This window comes from Podarcis tiliguerta (assembly GCF_965153285.1).
Source record: "Podarcis tiliguerta genome assembly, chromosome: 2".
Taxonomy (NCBI): domain Eukaryota; kingdom Metazoa; phylum Chordata; class Lepidosauria; order Squamata; family Lacertidae; genus Podarcis; species Podarcis tiliguerta.
The window spans coordinates 41,766,729-41,786,233 of record NC_139535.1 but is presented as its reverse complement, the minus strand read 5'-3'; the positions used below and the strand labels follow the sequence as shown (position 1 = coordinate 41,786,233).

Genomic DNA, 19,505 nt, shown 5'->3' with positions numbered 1-19,505 from the left:
TGGTTCATAATTATGGTAATTTTAGATGGAACTAACAGATGACTACTTGAATTTTTGCAGACGTTTTGAAGTACCGTACATGAAATTGCTCACACGTACAGTGAAACTTAACCATTTTTATTACCCATTTATCAAAATGAAAGAGTTGAGCATGTGCTTAAAATTGTCCATAGTAGTAGATTGGATCAAAAAGTGCTTAAGTTGCCAGAAGTATATCCATAAGGTAGAACTGACTATGGAGATGACAGTTTTCTCCAAGTTTGTCACAGTGTGGTTTACAAAAAAAACAACAACAACAGTATGAAGCAAAAAACACAACAAGCAAAAGCAAAATAAAGCATCATGAAATGTAGTTGATTTTGTCCAGACTCTGGGTGAATGTTGCGAATACAGGATTCCTTTATGTATACAATGAAACAATTTCTATAAATGAAGAAAAACCCTATTTTTATCACCTTAGAAAATTTTCTTTATGTTCTAACATCTCTAACTCTTATAAAAAATAAAAGGATGACGGGAGGAATTCACTGTAGTGCTAAGCAGATTGCTCCATCTGTGCCCTGAGCCAACTTTGGGGGAGGCAGGGGTGGAACGCAGAAGGAAGAGAGGGTATCGTTAGTTGAATCCTTCCTACTAGCTTGCATTGTTAGCGGAGCAAGAAGAAAAAAGATTGTCTTTCTAATTTTAGAAGATATGAGGATGATGTGGTTTTTTGGGGGGGTCTAGAGCAACTGTAATGAATTTGAAGCACTTACGTAAGCATGTGAAATATAGATTATAAGGAAACTGTTCTAAGGAGATGTAGGATTTGTGTAAGGTGGCTCAACGGACTGAGATCAGGAATTGACTTCAAGGACAATTCAATTTATGAGTTGAATGTGCCTGCAGAGATATTATTTAAAATTTCCTTATGTTCTGTCAAAATTCTATCAAACTAGAGGCTGTGGCACCAAGGGTATGTACCACCATACAAAGTGGATGCAGTAGCAGGACACTGGGAGAGAGAAAGAAAGAAAGAAAGAAAGAGAGGGAATATGAAGCAAAATAAATGAAGAATGTGACATTTTTAAGAGAGAAGTGTTTACCGAACCGGCTAAACATAAAGCTACTTATTTTAAGAAGGCTAGGGATGGCATTAACAGATTACGTACTGAGCTATGTAAGGCACAAGCAAATGAGATGCTGCAATGTATATTTGGTACCTAAGGCAGATCAATATTAACAAAGACTCGGTTGTTTCATTTAACAAATCTGTTAAGTTATTCTTTAGATAATGGGCATGCATCCTTCTATCCACCCCCCACCTCCCCCCAAAAGACAGAATGAGACAGAATGAAATAGAAACTAATATAGACTTTTTCACATGTTCAGGATACAAGGGGCTTCATAATGGTTTGGGCTAAGTAATTATTAGAGATGTGAATAATCTTACTACTTACTACACATTGTATGGGGTGGTTCTCATAACAAGGAGTTTCTAATCCTATATATCCCTGCCTGCTTACTGAGGCTGTTGGGGGAAGTCCCTCTTTGCTGTGCTCTATGGTTTATAGCCACAAGGAGCCACGTGTTCAGTATTGTGGGCCCAATTTTATGGAACTCCCTTCCAGTTGAGATCAGAGTGACCCCTTCATTGTTGAATTTATGGTGCCTACTGACAATTTCTTATTTCAGCAGGCATTTTAATTGACGTCTCATTTCATAGTTTTGATTGATTTTTACCTTTTCTGGTTTATTTTTTTTTGTAAACTGCTTAGAAACTATGATAGTTAAGTTCTATATAAATTGCTATAATAAATAAACACTGTAGGTCAAACTGTGCCACAGCAAGATAGCACCAGTGGGTGGGCTGCCAATGAGAAGCATCAGCTGTTTTGTTCCACCTTGGTCTCTTTTACTGCTGTGCCATGCTGAGCTAAGCCAAGGTGTGGCCACTGTGACCTTATACCTGTAAAGCACTCTGTGTGGGGATTCCCTTGTTTAAGGCAATCTTTTCCCTGAACTTGAACTTCTGATCTTATTGTTTTAACAGTTTTTAAAACTTTTTCATTGTCATGCTTTTTAACTGCCTTGATTCATTGTGTATTTTAATTAAGCATGCCTTAATGCTTCATAAGTTTTATTTATTTCATAAAATTTATACACTGCTTGATTGTGTATTAAAAAACCAACCCTCAAAGCGACAAAGAGAGAAATTTACAAGACATTAAAACATACAATAATTAAAAATACTAACACACATTAAAATTCACATCAGCATTTCTAAGCATCTAGGCTTCTAAGCATCTGGGCTTGGTGCATATAGAAAGAAAGAAATAAAATCTATTTTAACGTATTTTTAAAATTAGTCTCTTTTATCCTATCAACCAATGGTAGCAAAAAACAAATAATGAGCAGCCAAATCTTTTCCAGTAGTTTTAGATAAAGAGTCATGAATGGGACCTGCAGCAAAATACATATCCTTGGCTCCTAGTAGGACTTCTTGTGTTCAGGGAGTCAGCTAGCTGTGTTCTCGAGAATATTTAAGCAGCAAGGAACTGAAGAAGTCCAATTCTCTGTCCCCTCCCACTTTTTCCTTTTCTTTTTTTAAACATCTTACACAATATTCCTTGGCTTCTGGAGTGTTAAGACATTAGTGGGCTATTTCTTGGTGGGGGTGGGTGGGGATTGCTGCCTTTGGGTTTTAAAACATATATTCTACCTGCGTATTTTGAGGTTTAGCTGTACAGTACATGCTGAGGCCTCCCTCCAGTTTCCTAGAGGCTCTGCTTTAGCATCAGTCCTGCTAACACTCAAACTGCCCGAGTTTGCTATTAGAGGGAATGATATCACACACAGATGTATTATTGTAGGAAGAAACTAAGCTTGAAAAATCAGCACTGAAAAAAATGCAAAGTATGCATTCCAAGCTATATAATCTGTTACTAGATCCGATCTCTTAGAGAGAAAGCAATCATATGACCAAATGGAATAAAGATCTAGACATACGACTGGAAATATCATTGCAGGTTGGCCTCTACAATATCCCCAACTTTGACTGAAAATAATTATAAAGTGACTTCCCTATGACATTTTATTTTTTATTTTTTTAATAGATGTTCATCCTGCTTTACTGTAAACATATAGTCAAAGTATATAGTTAACATTTGTCGAACTTTCAACATCAAGAGCCATAATAATCTGCAGCATTCCAGTCTCATAGTAGCATCAGTTAACCAATCCATATGCATCGCTTTCAATAGTCATAAATCTGCTGAAACAGTTTCATGTGCCTATTCAAATGTGGGAATGGAAGGAACCCGACAGACCTCCCCAAGGATGCGCCTGCCAACTGTTTGTCTGATGGTGAAGGGACACAGAGCAGGGCCTCTGAAGCCAAGCTGGTTCACAATGGAGTAAATATCCAGAGATTGGCAGCACATTTTGTGCGAAGGAAAACCTTTTTTTTTTTTGCACTTAGTGGAGGTATCCTAGGATACTGCTGGGGAACCTTTTTTGCTGCCGAGGGCTGCATTCACCTGTGGGACCACATTTGGGCAGAACTGGAGGTGGCACGGGGCAAGGCATGGGTGCAACTCTCCTCTTGTTTCAAGATGGCTTGCATGCCATATATGCTTGGTGCTTGCTGTAGTCCCCTTCCAGCCACCCATCTTTCCATTAAGCTCAGTATTATAGTGTGAGGGCTGAGATTGATTTTGCTTGGCAAGCCTTGCTCTATCCACTGAAGCTGCTACTTGCAACTGGCTTATAAATTCATCTGGCATGAAGGCAGATCTTCAGAAGAGAAAGTTTTGAGATACATAGTTGCAAAAATATGACAAGCTTATTTCCTAAAACTTTTTTTCTTGCCCAGTAGGCTCTTCTGGCCTTGTTTAGTCTTTACTGGCCTTCAAATATGATAAGGCTAATCAACCTAATCATGCAACCTTCGGCATTCTTCAAGGCCTACCAGTGCTGTGAGTCACTTCTCTGGAGCAGACAGAAAGAGCTCTCCTTTTTCTTCTCCTTTCTGTACTATATATTTAACCTTTCTCTGATGGTTGTACCATTTTTAGAATAGCTGAGGAAAAGAGGTGATGCCTCATTTAATCTTTGCCAGTTAAATCTTTAAAGTGCTTGAAGTGACCTTTTGAGTTGGGGCACTCTTCTTAAAGCATAAGCGCTCCATCAAAAAAAGAAAAGAAAAAGAAAAACGTATTAAAGCTGGAATTAATACTGACCATGGTAATATTTGAATGCTCTTTACAATAAAGAAAGACTTAAGCAGGGACTGTAGTTCAGTGAAGCTTGCTATGAAGCACTTTTGAATCAGCTGAGCTAAGGAACCACAAATCATTATTAGCATAAGCCAAGGTTCATCAGTCAACAACAAACCATGGCTCTGTGTTGCATTGTTGCATGTAAACTAGGCAAATGAATTGACATAATAAAAAAGTAACTTGAATTGAGTCAATAACTGGAGTAGAAAATACCAGGCATAATCAAGTGCTTGTTGTAAAAACTGAGTTTAATGTAGAGTACCTACACACACTGTTCTAGTGCTGAAGATGTCTAGAAACTGTTTCTTATTCTTTGGATCCATTCTGAACTAGATGGCACAATGATTTCAAGTCCATTGGAGGTCCCAGCAGCACCATCTAGTTATAGCCTGACAGAGTCATTTCAGTTGTTGCAACCTGAGGATAGACCATGGGTAGGCAAACTAAGCCCCGGGGGCCAGATCCGGCCCAATTGCCTTCTAAATCCGGCCCGGGAATAAGTGTGTTTTTACATGAGTAGAATGTGTGCCTTCATTTAAAATGCATCTCTGGGTTATTTGTAGGGCATAGGAATTCGTTCATCCCCCCCCCCCCCAAATATATATAGTCGGGCCCCCCACAAGGTCTGAGGGACAGTGGACTGCCCCCCTGCTGAAAAAGTTTGCTGACCCCTGGGATAGACCCATGACAAGGACTTCACAGTGGCAGTTCCCTATTTGTGGAATGTTCACTCCAGTGCAGTGTCTCCCTCACTCATTAACATTCAGGGTTTTTTTTTTTTTTTAAAAAAAAACTTCCCTTTTTACCCATCCACTTGCTGGCTGAAATAGACTGTAACCAGGCACCTTGAAATTACATAGCTGTGAGGATACGAACCCATTTTAATGTATTTTTAGATGCTCTTTAATTGTTTAAAAATATTTAAAATATGTTTTATCTTTAACTGTACTGTTTTAGCACTTGGTGATTTGCTGTTCTAGGTTCCTTTAGTAGAAAGGGCAGGATATAAATTTAATAAAGAGCCATAACGACAGTAAGAATAAGTTTGTAGTCTTTGTTTTTTTGCTGCTAAATGGCATATGAAACCTTTTCTGGCAGCCTTGGAACAGTCACATTATGCAGACTTGCTAAAAAAAGTCTTCAGTGCCAAATGATGTAAAAAGTGGCTAGTCAAGTCATCTTATTCAATGGAATTGTGAGTGCGGTGGCCAGCTGCTGCTTAAGCAGTGACACTTTTGCTTTATAACAAAAAGGCACCTGTCTGTATCACCATACTGGTTTGGCACGTTTAGCAGTTTTGGAAGGCTGCGAGGCTGGCAGAGATCCTAGAGGTGTAATATTACAAGGGGGAAACCTAATTGGAACTTTATTGCATAGCTGCTTCACCCTAACATATTGTGTATGTCAGTATATGCAACTTAGTTCACAGCAGTCAACCATATATATTATTATTTGTTGATGCTAAAGAAAATGTGATAATGCCTTGGCTGTATATTTTGGAAATCACATTTCTTCTCTTCCATGCTTTGCTTCTAGAAAGGCTTGTTATAGGGGAGGTTATTCTCATTTACTGAATTATTTTGCTCTTGCTTATTACATGTGCTTTTTGCCCAAGGCAAAAGATCATATTTTCAAGATTGGTAGTAAGTTGCACTTTTGCAGTAAAATTGTAATTGCTGTACTTGGAGAAACTGCACTTGGCCCTCTTTCCAATTAATTGCTCATATTCCCAACTGAATGCTCATGTTTCAAAATACAGGATGGAGAGAGATGAAGTGTGCAGTTTTATAACAAATCTTCAGAACCTGTATTGCATAATGCAGTACTCAAATGCAGTGGTACCTCGGGTTAAGTACATAATTCGTTCTGGAGGTCTGTTCTTAACCTGAAACTGTTCTTAACTTGGAGCCCCACTTTAGCTAATGGGGCCTCCCGCTGCTGCCGCGCCGCCGGAGCACAATTTCTGTTCTCATCCTGAAGCAAAGTTCTTAACCCGAGGTACTATTTCTGGGTTAGCTGAGTCTGTAACCTGAAGTGTATGTAACCTGAAGCGTATGTAACCCGAGGTACCACTGTACGTTGAATCAGTTACAGCTCTCATTGGCTATAGCCAGTGTGACTAGTGGTCATGGATGATGAGGGTTGTAGTTAAAAGCATCTGGAGGGAACCAGGTTGGTTTAGGGCTGATTTAATGGATGATTATAACCATTCACAGTTCTAGCCCCAAATTTGTGAATCATTTTCTTAATAGAACTTAACACTACTCTATGCATGTCTGTATTATATTTAATTTTTAGGAAAAAGACCTGCTCAAGGCAGTGGAATGACATGGAATTGCTTTTCAATTGGGGATTTAAAAATGTTCAGCTAGCAGTATGTTCACTTTAAGATGGAATATTTCAAAATAGTACTTTACTCAGTCTTACTGGAATTATAGCCACATTTTAGGGTTTTTTTTTTTTAATAAAACAAAAGCCTGATGAAGAAAGCTGGTGAATTTTGAAGGTGAAGATGTTTAAAACTGGTATGGAAAAATCTTGAAAGTGTGATTGTGTTGGAACCGTCCAGAATTCGTGGCATAAGAATACTTGTCAATTCTTAATGGAGACAACATGACAAACTTTCGGAGGAGAAAAATGTCTAAGTAGTAATTTGTAGCTATGGTGACAAATGTCTTGCTGCAAGTCAGCCAGATATATAAAATTACTTGTAAATTAGAACTTTATATCAGCTTTTTCCTTGAAAAATCAGTGACAGGGATAAGAGAATCTGTAAAGTGTACTTTTCAAGTAAAGAAAACTGTGTACTTGACAAGAAGGAAAAAAGATGCTACATACTGTTGTTATGACTGGTATATTTCAACGATTGCTGGAAAATACACTAACAATTTTTTTCTATGCCCGTCCCAATTTAACACTTTTAAATGACGTAATCAGCAAAGTAAATCAGTCGACGTGAGATATTAATAACTCTTGATAATTTGTTTGGCTTGTGTGTGTGGATGACAGAGGATGCAAATTGGTGATGGGAGCAGGCAGTAGAGGATTGCTATAGACACTTCCTGTCCTATTGTGTGTTGGAATCAAATCAACCCACAGCAGAAGGAGAGACAGAACTGTAGTCCTGGCCCTCTCCATCAGCTCACCTGAGATCAGCAGTTTTGACTCCAGTACTCTGAACTCCTTGCATTCCAGCTGGTCATGATCATAACTAAGAACTAGTCTGTGTGTTGCTTTTTCATTTCCGCTCTCAATCTCTTTTCCTTTTGTGTTATGTCTTTTATGCTGTAAGTTTGGGAATAGGGATTGTCTTATCATTGACATTAGTAAGCTGCTCTTGGATAGTTCTTCTCAGTCAGTCCACATATTTCCCCTGTAATCATTTCAGGAGTGGAGGTCAGCTGAGCTTTCTCCACCCTTGCGCTGGTCATCAGGGGTTTGAGTTGAGTCCAAGGAAAAAGGTGAATGCAAGAAGAGCCCTGCTGGCAGACCCATCTTGTCCACCATGCTGTTCTCACAGTGACTAGCCAGATGCCTATGCAAAGTCTACAAGCAGGCCCTGAGCGTAACAGCACCCGCCAGCTGAGGTTACCAGCAAGTTGTAGTCAGAGACATACTGCCTCAGATACTAGATAGCCTTATCCTTCATAAATTTGTGTCAGCTCCTTTTAAAGCCATCCAAATTGATGGCCATCATGTGTGTTAAAGTTTTTTCAGGTAGGTAGTTGTGTTGGTCTGACGCAGTTGAAATAAATAAAAAAATTGTCCAGTAGCACCTTAGAGACCAACTAAGTTTGTTCTGGGTATAAGCTTTCGTGTACATGCACACTTCTTCAGATACAGAAGTGTGCATGCACATGAAAGCTTATACCCAGAACAAACTTAGTTGGTCTCTAAGGTGCAACTGGACAAATTTTTTGTAAAGTTTTTTTCTTTGTCCTGAATCACTCAGCATTCAGCTTCATTAAATGGCCCTTGCTTTTAGTATTATGAGAAAGGGTGAAACACTTCTCTATATCCATTTTCTCCATACCTTGCATACTTTTATACACCTCTATCATGTCCCCCATAGTGGGAGAGGTTTGCCAAAGCCTCTGTTCACACAAGAAGAAAGGGGAGGGGGATTTAAGAGTTCCTTGGGTCCTGAGTTGCATGGAAGTGACTAGTGGCCAAAAGCAACACAGCCTTTCAGTTCTTACTTAATTCAAAAGATGGTCTCTCTTAAAAATTAGCTGCTGATCAAAGCATTGCACCAATTGTTTTCCTCTCTCACATCTATTTTGATGTTTACAATCCGCATCACTAATTTGCAAGCTTGTCACTCTGCATTCCTTACTGCTAAATCAAGAAGTTGTTTAGCAACTGGCTGGCCTTACTTAAGATGAAATTATTTGCTTGTAACAGATGTGGAAACAAATGGTCATGATTGAATGTGGGTGTACACAGGCAAATAACAGTAAATCTAATTACCATTTTTACACATTAGCTTGCTCACCCCAGGCCATGATTCCATACACATTTCCATCTTGGTAGCATTTCTTGTTTTTTTTGTTGTTAAAAGTGAAGGCTGCTTCTAGTCATAGTTTCATTCCTTATTAAGATTGGCTTCTGAAGCTTTTTTTAAAAAACACGCCCTGTTCTGTATGTGTTGCGTAATGTGGTGCCCTGGTTTATGGGAACATTTCTCTGAGATCTGTTTTCTTTATTTTTTCTTTAAGTATCTTACATTGCATTTATGATTTCATTGCTGTTGAATATGGTTCTGATGAATTAGAATGTGTTTCTAGCTCCTCTTCTCCCTGTGCTAAGCAGCTGTTGAGATTCCTGAATGCTAAATGAGTGGTAATCACATGAATGCTACTTTTGTTGTTCATTTTTTATAGCAGTTACTTTTTAAGAGAAGTTGTACAAGGGAAGTGATGAATGAATTAATATATCAAGAAGGTTTAAAAATATAATCTTTGTGACTTGTAACTAGGCCCGCACTATCAGTCTCATATTATAGATGGAGGCAGGGAGGGTACAAGACTGCTAAGACAATAGTGGGTTCCTTAATTAATGCCACAAAGTGGGTTTCTGGTGAAGGTACGATTTGAATAGGACAGTGGGGAGGGAAGGAAGATCTCAACATATTCTTAAACTACTACAGCTCTTCAAGTGTTTAAATAAGGAATCCAAGCATTAGGTATAGTTTATGCCAAGTTTCTAAATAATTATAAGAGTTATATTAGGAAGGAAGGGGAAAACAGAAAATGTGTATCAGGATCTTGTGTGTGTATTGTTTTTTAAAAAGCATGTCAAAAATTTGGGAACAGAGTTACCGGTTCTATGAGAAAAGAAAAGGGCAGAGTTGTGAAATGGTAGATAAGTGGAACTTAAAAAGGTTCAGATAAGAGACAATTGAGCAATGAATTAAGATAAATAAGAGTGAGGACAAGCACTAAGAAAAATGTTTAGGAGAAAAATATTCTGAATGCTAACTGAAGCTGCCAAATAGAGGGAAGGAAAAGTAAAAGAGGAAAGAGGTGAAACATAGTAAAAGACAAAAGCATAGACGTAAAGGTGTAAAGGACCCCTGGACGGTTAAGTCCAGTCAAAGGCTGCTATGGGGTGTGTTGCTCATCATGTTTCAGGTCGAGGGAGCCGGTGTTTGTCCACAGACAGCTTTCGCAGTCATGTGGTCAGCATGACTAAACTGCTTCTGTTGCAACTTGACCATGATGGAAACGTGTGTACCTTCTCGCTGCAGCAGTACCTATTTATCGACTTGCACTGGTATGCTTTCGAACTGCTAGGTTGGCAGAAGCTGGAACAGAGCAACGGGAGCTCACCACCATTGTGTGGATTCAAACAGTTGACCTTCTAATTGGCAAGCCTAAGAGGCATAGTGGTTTAGATCACAGCGCCACCTGCGTCATTCAATAGAGACAGACACTTAAAATGCAATCCTGCCCCTTTCTACCCAGAAGTCCCACTATGTTTAAAAAAGACTTACTCCGAGGACTTCAGGTAAAGGACTGCAGCCTAAATGTGGAGAACAGAAGACCATTAAATTCAATGTTAGTTTCTAGTTGGGTATTTTCCAAAGATATTATGAACTGATGTTCAGGTAGACAAGAATATTCTGTGTTGCTGATTAACTTTAAGCATGTTAAGCCTTTAAAAAACAGTGGACTGCCAGGTCACATTGCAAAATACAAGCCATGTTGTAATAAGTCTGCTATGCACTCAAAAAACATCTACTATGTGTCTGCTGCTAACTTATTGAATGAGGGCAGTTTAACGAGCAGAAAATCAGATTCTAATGAGCCATTGGATGAGTTTGATTGAGCAAATATGCAGCCTAATTCAGATATGATGCCTCAAGGCCCTTACTGATTAATGGAAAGAGAAATTACCAAAGGCCTCTGTCTACACATGTAGCAGAATGTGGTGATTTGATGGACTGCGCTACTTCGCTCTTTGGGGAGGGAGAATTCTGTCTTTGAATGCTCTCCTAAAGTTAAAACTCGTGAAAATTTTGGATCATATGTATTTGCAGGAATTTGTTTATTTTGTAGTATGGGGAAGCTTTAAATGTAGCATTCTCACTACTGTACTCAGAAGTTATACAGTCACCTTGCCCTATAACATTCTTTCACATGTAGAGATGTGGTATAATTGAAGACTGATAATACGCTACTATGCCTGTACAGTATATGAAGAAGGTAGTAGAACTGGCTGAGAAAATAGAAGGCTGGTTGTATTTTGGAGTGAGAAATCATAATAAAACACTGAGATAAAATGTATGTGGTAGAAAAACAAGGATTTTAACTCTGCTTCCTTTTTATTTTGAGTCTCATAATACAAGTTTCTTGCCTAAAAGCACCAGTTTATACAATCATTATATGATGATTTTTATTTATTTTGCCACATAGAGATGTTCTTTAATAGGGTCATCTTTGCAGTTTCTTCATTATTATTTTTAAAAGAAAACACAGGTTTTCAGAGATTATCTCTTTAATGGCTCTCTTCAGTGCTGCTAGAGATCTAAAATGTTCTGCTTCAAGTACAGTGATTTCAGGGGTCCAACTTTTTGTGGCCTGCCAGGCTTTCTTCAAGGTATTCAACAGCCTAGAAAATTATATTTATATTAAATTATATTATATTTGTGTTCCTTGTTCCAGGTGTCACAAGATCTTCGTATCTTCAAGATCCACAACTTAGTCACTTGCCCCTTAGGGTAGGGTAGGGAAGTTTATACTACCTCTTTCCTCGCTGGAATGTTAAGCTCTAGTGATATGGGTGTGTCATTATAAAACAGAACTAGAAGCCTGTTCCTTTACCAGCACTAGTATAATATTCTCTTGGGTAGAATTAGCATTCTTATTTTAGAATGAAAGTCTGTTTTCAATATTTCATTCTTTTCAGTGTAGGTTATTCAACTTTTAGCTTTCATTTGCTGGAAACTAATAAAAGTGAGACATACTATAGGTCAGCTGGAATGGAAGGATGAATAATTGTGTTGAAAGTAGAAAACATCTGTGCATCTCCTGAAGTACATTGAATTAGTTCTGTGTCTGATTTAAAGGTACAGATGCATGACCTTTGTGGGTTGAAAACAAATACCAAAATCCTACACAATGGAAACTCAGATTTTGTGCCAAGAAAAGCTGGGGTTTTTTTGACACACAATTCACTGAGAAAGCAATACTTGAGATAAATCTTAGGGAGAGGTCTGATCCCACTGGGTCTTACCCACTGGGTGGACAAGTTAAATACAGTTTGCTACTGTGAAGACTACAGGTTTTCTATCTGCAGTAACTAATGAGTGAAGAAAATTCTTAAGAGCAAGTTCAGTATCTTGCCAGGGAGATTAAGAAATTTAAGTCATTTTATTCATTTAGGTTTATTCAGATTTGCAGGAATTCATTTATTTCATCTCATTTTTTTCTGTTTTCAATATTTCATTTGACTATTTGTTTTAAACTATTTGTTCTGCTCTGCCAAAGAAATGCAGCATTTTGAGTTAGTTTATGTTGTAGTTTATTCGGGCTGGAGTTACCTTCTGTTAGTGTTACATTCATTCTGTTAATCTTTTACTTTGTGATGGTCTGATGACTAGATATAAATAAACCAATTCTGACGTGCACACATTATGCAAATTAAACTAATTTGCATGTTTGCTGTTGGTGATGGTGTTGCTTTGCTGAATGTGAAGTGGCTAATCACCTGAAGTTCTGCCTCACACACTTGCCAACATAGCCCAAGGTTTGAACTTCTCCTAAGGTGGAACTACCAGTGGTGTCAGCAAATATACATTGCCAGACCTCACTTGGCCTGCCAACACAGTGTGTGTGTGTGCTTTCAGCAGAGAGGAGGAACATCCAGCCCATAGACCAATTGCTGCTCTCAGGGCTTCCCAATCTTGTCCTCCAGGCTCTTCCCCATCCACCTTTTCCCTGCTGTTGGGCTGTTACCTATGGTTAGTTGAACAATGTTCAGAGAGCCTGGCCCATCAGATATTGTAGCTCAGCAGTGGGGAAGAGGAAACATGGTTGAGTATGCACATTATGCAGTATGAAAACAACAACCCTTTCTCACCTCATGGAGCTGTTGAGAGAGAAGAAGATCACTCTCTTCCTCCATGAGCAGTTTGTTGTGTGAAAGGGAACCCTTTTCCAGCAAGCAGCATGGAAGCCAAGAGAGCTGAATATAATGTGTGCGCGCGCACATACTGGTTCTGTCCACTTTGTGCTTTGGCACTGCCTACTATTGGTCCCTGCTCCTGCCCACCTAGCAGTTCGAAAGCACGTCAAAGTGCAAGTAGATAAATAGGTACTGCTTTGGCGGGAAGGTAAACGGCATTTCCGTGCGCTGCTCTGGTGCGCCAGAAGCAGTGTAGTCATGCTGGCCACATGACCCGGAAGCTGCACGCCAGCTCCCTCGGCCAGTAAAGCGAGATGAGCGGCGGCAGCCCCAGAGTCGCTTTACCCCAGAGTCAGGGGTCCCTTTACCTTTACCTTTTTTACTATTGGTATGTTGCTTACACCAAGGGAAGGTGGCTTTGGTGCAGGGCAAGTTTCCCTTCCATTGGCTTACAGGTTTCAAGCAGATCAGGGCATAAAGTTAGGGCAGTGTTCCTCAAACTTGGGTCCTTAGCTGATGTTGTACTACAATTCCCAGTATCCTTAGCTAGAAGGACCAGCGGTCAGGGATGATGGAAGTCGTAGTCCAACAACACTGAGTTAGGGTGGGATATCTTTATGTAGAAGCCTGCTGAGACTGATAATATGTTTTTGCACTTTTTGTGTTTTGTGGTTGTAACTATTTTATTTGTTTTATATGCACATATTTTATTGTTGTAACCAGCTCTGAGACCTTGTAGTACAGGGCGGGTAAGAAATCTAATACTGTAAATAAATAAACAACTTCATCAAACATGTTTCAAGCCACATTTAAATAGCGGAAAGGTGGGATAAAAATACATTAGTTTTTTAAAAAATCCTAAATAATAAAACTTTCTGTACATCCGAAATTGAGGAGAAAGCTAGACTAGAATAGTTCACACTGATGTGCATATGGAGGGGCATTTAGCCCTGTGTTTCGAAGTGTTTCAGTTCAGGAACAGTTACCACCTCATTTGTTTGTGGGAACTAGGCCAAAGTCAGGCAGAATGTGAACAATTTTATGATCAAAGTATTTAACAAATATATTACAGTGTACTGTCCACCTGTGACAGTTCTGCTGAGTGACACTACTGGTACATCAGGGTGAAAAATAAAGCTATTCATTGCCATTACTTCCACATCACAGGACTCTATGGGTTATTTAGTCAGATTCCACTAGGATTTTCTGCCACTTGTATTCAAGATTTCAGCAATCTGGTAAACCAAGGAACCTGGTGTTTCCAAATCGGACGCTAAGAAATCACTATTCCACAGTTAGCTTTCGTTCATGCGTTTGTTCATTTTTTCCTTTTTTGGTAAAAATATTTATTCTTCTCTTACGCCCCATAAACACTGGTAGGCTTATGTTCAGAGTACTTGCATTTGAGTAGACTGAGTAGAAGATTAAGACACAAGAGAGGAGCTCAACTAAAACAATGGATGTTTGGCAACAGTTGAATGAAGCTATGGTATAGGCTTGATGTAAAGTGATGGAACGTATCTATATCACTGTTATTGTTTTAAAGAAAACAAACTGCGTTTGTGTTAGAAATAAGGCTGCTGGTCACTGGTGTAGTGTAATCTAGGAAGAAATTATAAGCAAACTCTACAAACTGTTCTGTTGAGGTATTTTATTCTTTCCTAATGAAAGGAAGTAAATTTAATTTGCTTGATGTTTCAATTTCCTGTTGGTTCATTTGATACGGCTGCTGTGTATATGCTTGTCTGATAGGTATTTCCTGTCCTGTGTGTGATGACATGACTAATTTATTGCCATGGGGTGAGATCCTAGTTATGGAAGTGTGTGTTGGGAACAAAAACACTGAACGTGAAGAGAGTATGTCAAAGGAGAAGGGTCAGGAGTGGCACTTGAGCAAGTTTTTTTAATGGTCATGTGCCAACCTACTCTAATGCTTGAAAAACTCCTAGAAAAATAATTGTATCGCACACACAAAAAAGTTTAAATCTTTTAGAAATCTAAAACAGTAATCTCTTAAAAAGAACTGTATCTGATTGTTGTGCTGACGTAGGAGAGTAGCTGTGATTCTCAATTATGCATTCCTAAACACCATTTATTTATATTTAGGATATTTAAATGTATGTAAATATGTCCATTATTGCAGCTCATACCTTTTTAACAGGCAGTTAAATAAGAAGTTATTTGTTTCACTTGGATGATGCAGCACTTTCTGTCAGGTGCAGGGAATCTTTGGCATGCCGGATGTCGCTGGACTACAACTACCATCATCCTTCGCTGTTGGCCATGCTTGGTGGTATGGATGGGAGTTGTAGTTCAGGAACATCTGGGGGACCAAAGGCTCCCCACCTCGGCTTTTTGTTATTCATTGTTATGTTTCTTTTAAAAATATATTCTTGTATTCTCAATCCACTACTGTTTGGGGTATGTAAAAGATTCTCAAAGCGTACTGAAAAGCATTCACTCACCTAGCAACCAGTGTATGTAAATATATTTTGGTGTGAAAACATTATTTTATGTGCTATCTGGCGAATCCCCATAACCTTTAAAATTGATGCTTCTGGAGAGAAAGGAAGGAACTTGTGTTAATAGGTTACTTGGAAACGAAGCAACTAAAGCCACTTCCCCTTGACCTCCATGAAGCCATCACTTTTTATTTTCTTCCTTTTCACTATTTGCCCTAACTTTATCTTACCACACTATGACACCATGTATAATGCTAGTATCATCTAAAACACTGTCTTAGTCTTCTCAGCCCCGTCCAGAACTCTGCTGCCAGCTCATACTCTCTCTCTCATCTCTCAGTCTATACAATGCGCTTCCTTAAATATCTTCATTGGTTTCCCATACTATTTGCATCTATTCCCCACAGCCATCCCCAAACTATCTTTTCATGTTTATTTATTGATATATCCCTACATTCCTCCAACTCTACCACTCACAGTCACCCAAGGGTCTTCTGCCCTCTGAAATGATTACATATCCCTTTTTTGCCCTTGAACCAGAACTCTCCACCCAGTACTGTTACATATTGCTATCTCTTTCAAAGCCCACCTTACCCATTAAGCATTTGGCTTTAATGGTTTAGTTGTCACCCCCAGTTACAACAAAGCTGTCACCCCCAGTTATATGTAACTGTGCTTGCTCACCTTCATCCCATATTACGCTTGTCTTGTACATTCTTCCTTTCATTCCTTGCCTCTCCCCCCCCCCTTTTGTTTTTCTACAACTCTCAAAATTAGACTCTAAACTCTTTGAGGAAGCAACTCTTTACATTTGGTTTGCTCTGAAAGCATTCATGATGCTGTAGAAGTAGTAGTAGTAGTAACAACAACAACAATATACAGTATGTGATAACAGGAATTATTGTTATTATCATTACTTCTTAATGTGTAGTGGGATAATTATGCATATGCTATTTTTATTTACCCATTTGTGGACTGACAATCATTTTAAACTTGGATTTGCCTTTAGTCTTTAATGTAACATTTTTCTTGCAGGTGACTTAAATTTATCTGTTTTTCTTACAGTTCTATCTTCAAGACACTAAGAGTAGCAATGGTACCTTTATAAATAGTCAGAGATTGAGCAGAGGATCTGAGGAAAGCCCACCATGTGAAATTCTGTCTGGTGATATCATTCAATTTGGCGTAGATGTGACGGAGAACACGCGGAAAGGTAAGGGTACGGATCACTTTCTTTCCTCTGTTTTTAAGTTGAGAATCTCAAGTATGTTTTATCCATAAGCAAGCTTTAAAGAAAAGCAAAGCAAAGCAAATCTAAACTTTAAAGTTTAGATTTGGTATTTTACAGTATCTTCTTAAAAGCATCTCTTCATGCATCCAGGCAGATATACCATCCTGATTGGTATTATAGTGCTGGTGGATATGCTTTTAACCCTTCCAGCTTTTGTCAGAACCATTTGTGCTGCTGTCCCAGTCAAGACTGCACCTCCCTTATGAGTGCTGATTAGAAGAACAACATACACAAATGCAAATACACATTTAAGAAACCACGTAGTGTGGCAGCGCCTTTACAGACTTATGGTATGCTATTAGTTAGCCCTAATAGTTTTACTGAAGGGGAGCACAGAGGTCCTTTAAATAAAAGAAAACTGGTGGACCTGCATAATTTTCACATTTTATAAAATGTGATTTAAGGGAAGCAGTCTATCGGAAACTTGATATGATTCCCAATTGTTTTAAAATGAAACCTGTAGCTTTTTCATCAGGATGACTGGCTCTTCATGGACATCTGAACATGTTTTAATCTCAACACTTCTTTTTCTACATTAGGTGTTGTATTTGATGATATTTATCTCTAAATACCCATCTTGTTTGTTTTTCTTATGTTAGTGCATTGCGTGAGAGGGAGAAGTAGAATTCCGTGCCATAGAACTACTATGTGATACTTTATTTACTATTATTTATTTCCTGCCCCTTCTCCAAGATCAACATTTCAATGCAGGCTTCCAGCAGCCACAAGAAATTAGGATGGGAGAATATGATTTGTCCAAGACCACCCAGCATGCTTCATAGCTGAGCCCAGCACTCTATAGCACATTGGCAATAAGCTCACTATTTAACACTTGTTTGTTTGTTTTTAAACTGGCTAGTCTGGAACATACAGTGTATGCTTTTCTTTTAGCTGGGCTAGATGTATTTCAAAATATATTTACACATGAAAGTAGTGACCACCATTTGAACAAATTTGGCAGGTAATTCTCTTTTCAGCATTTAAATTCAAATCAATATATCACTTAGGATAAAAACTACCTTTTCTATTTAGCTTCCTTTTACCACGATGCATGAAGCCAGTGTGCTTATGCAAAAACTTGTTGTGCACAAGGAATTTACCTACATTTCAGTGGCATCTCCTCACATCTTATGGATTGATGCTCTAGAGAGGTTTCTAGGACATTTGAGCTTGAGTCAGGAGGGCTGCTTTTGGAAGAGGAACCAAAAAACTATAAGTGTGTAAAATACTGTTCCTGGTGCTTCGAATCTCTTTTACCTGAGGTGGAAATGCTCTTCTCAAGCACATATTATCATGTATCTCTGACTATGCTTTTTACAGACTCCTCTAATTGTTGCAAAGTATTCTTTTTGTTCCCCAAATTAATTCATCAACATGCCTGAAATAGTATAGGGTTTCTTAGTCTTACTCTTTGTGATCTAAGGTTGGTCTTGCACACTTAGGCAACTGATCTAATTTTCATGTACTTGTTTTTGCATAACTTTTGAAAACTTGTGGTTTTCAAGCTTGTGGTTTTTTGTGATCCTCAAGAGTTGTCTGAAATGTTGCCCAGTCTTAAACAGTTTTCTGGTGTCTGCTGTCTGAACAATTCAGAATTGGACTGACATCACAGAGTGGCATGGGCCTTAAGTCTGTCTGAGCTTTTTGATACCAACACCCAATCATCCTCTGTTTAACTTTGCTTGTACACTTGACTGTTTTATTCTTTGTCAGACAGAATTACTTCAGTGTTATTGAATGTTTCGTTGTTTCCACTTTTCAGTGACTAATTTTATTGAATACTTACTTAGAACTTACAATGTTAATGTTCTTTCCAGTCACCCATGGATGCATTGTCTCAACAATAAAACTATTTCTCCCAGATGGTATGGAAGCTAGGCTACGGTCAGAGTAAGTGTAACTTGGCAGTTGTTCTAATATCAAACATGTTTCAGATGGTTAAGAATTTCTACATACCAGGACTAAAACTGCTGTCTAATACAATGACCTTAATATTGCAGAGCTAGGGACATCACCACCCGTTTTGGTATAAGACCCTAAGTGCTCATCTGTTTCGAGACATCCGATTTATTTATTTATTATTTATTTCACAAGATTTATATACGGCTTGTTTGTAATAAAGCCTCAAAGTGGCTTACAAAAAGAAAGAACAATAAAATTACCAGTAAAAAAAAAAAGTTTTAAAAATCGGGAAAATAACTATATGAATCCCTGTGGACCCATGTGTGTGGGTGAACAACAAAAGAATCGTCTGGGTGCCTATATTCAAAAAGTGGGGCTAGTATACAGAGAACCCCAGTAGCAGAGTATTAAACTCATAAAAATAAGTGGCACATTAATGTTAGGAATATAGGATGTTAGACCTTTTTAACCCATTCAGCTGCACACAGCAACTGGCCTCTTTCTACCCCCCCCTTGCAATGAGCAGACCACATGCCGTTAAGTTTAAAATGCTTTACTTACAGATTCAAAGTCTCAGTCATGCCTTATTCCATGCAGCAACAAAGATAATACAGGCAAAAACACATTTGCGTAGAAAATGCAGAATATGCTGTAAGCTTGGGAGCAAGCTTACACACATCCTCCTTAGTTGGTCACACAGTGCAGCAAGAAGGGGGAAAGAGGAAAGCAGCTTCACTTCTTCTCTGGGGGCGAGGGGGCATGACCTCACTGAGTCTATTTAGCAACGCAGCTCTGGTCCTTTACTCAGTCATGCACTAACTAGCACTCATGCATAGTTATGTTTGACTGTAATCTCCCCCCAAAAAAACCAACTATTTAAAACTTTCAAAAAATAATTAACACCAATGATAAGCTAAAAACCAGATTAAAACACATGCCAGCCTTCTTAGCAGGTGCCGAAAA

General features: G+C 38.6%; 1 protein-coding gene across 50 annotated transcripts in view; it reads left to right on the top strand.

Moving 5' to 3' along the window:
• Positions 1-19,505, top strand: part of SLMAP (sarcolemma associated protein) — an 84,973-nt gene that overhangs the window by 20,636 nt on the left and 44,832 nt on the right. For 29 of the 50 annotated variants that reach the window (XM_083419348.1, XM_083419352.1, XM_083419345.1 and 26 more), the window contains exons 3-4: positions 16,415-16,562; positions 18,458-18,530. In XM_083419348.1, coding sequence (XP_083275474.1) covers positions 16,415-16,562; positions 18,458-18,530 — 221 coding nt within the window. Of the gene's footprint in view, positions 1-16,414; positions 16,569-18,457; positions 18,531-19,505 lie in introns of all 50 variants that reach the window. The other 21 variants (XM_083419368.1, XM_083419371.1, XM_083419356.1 and 18 more) reach the window with 1 other exon arrangement.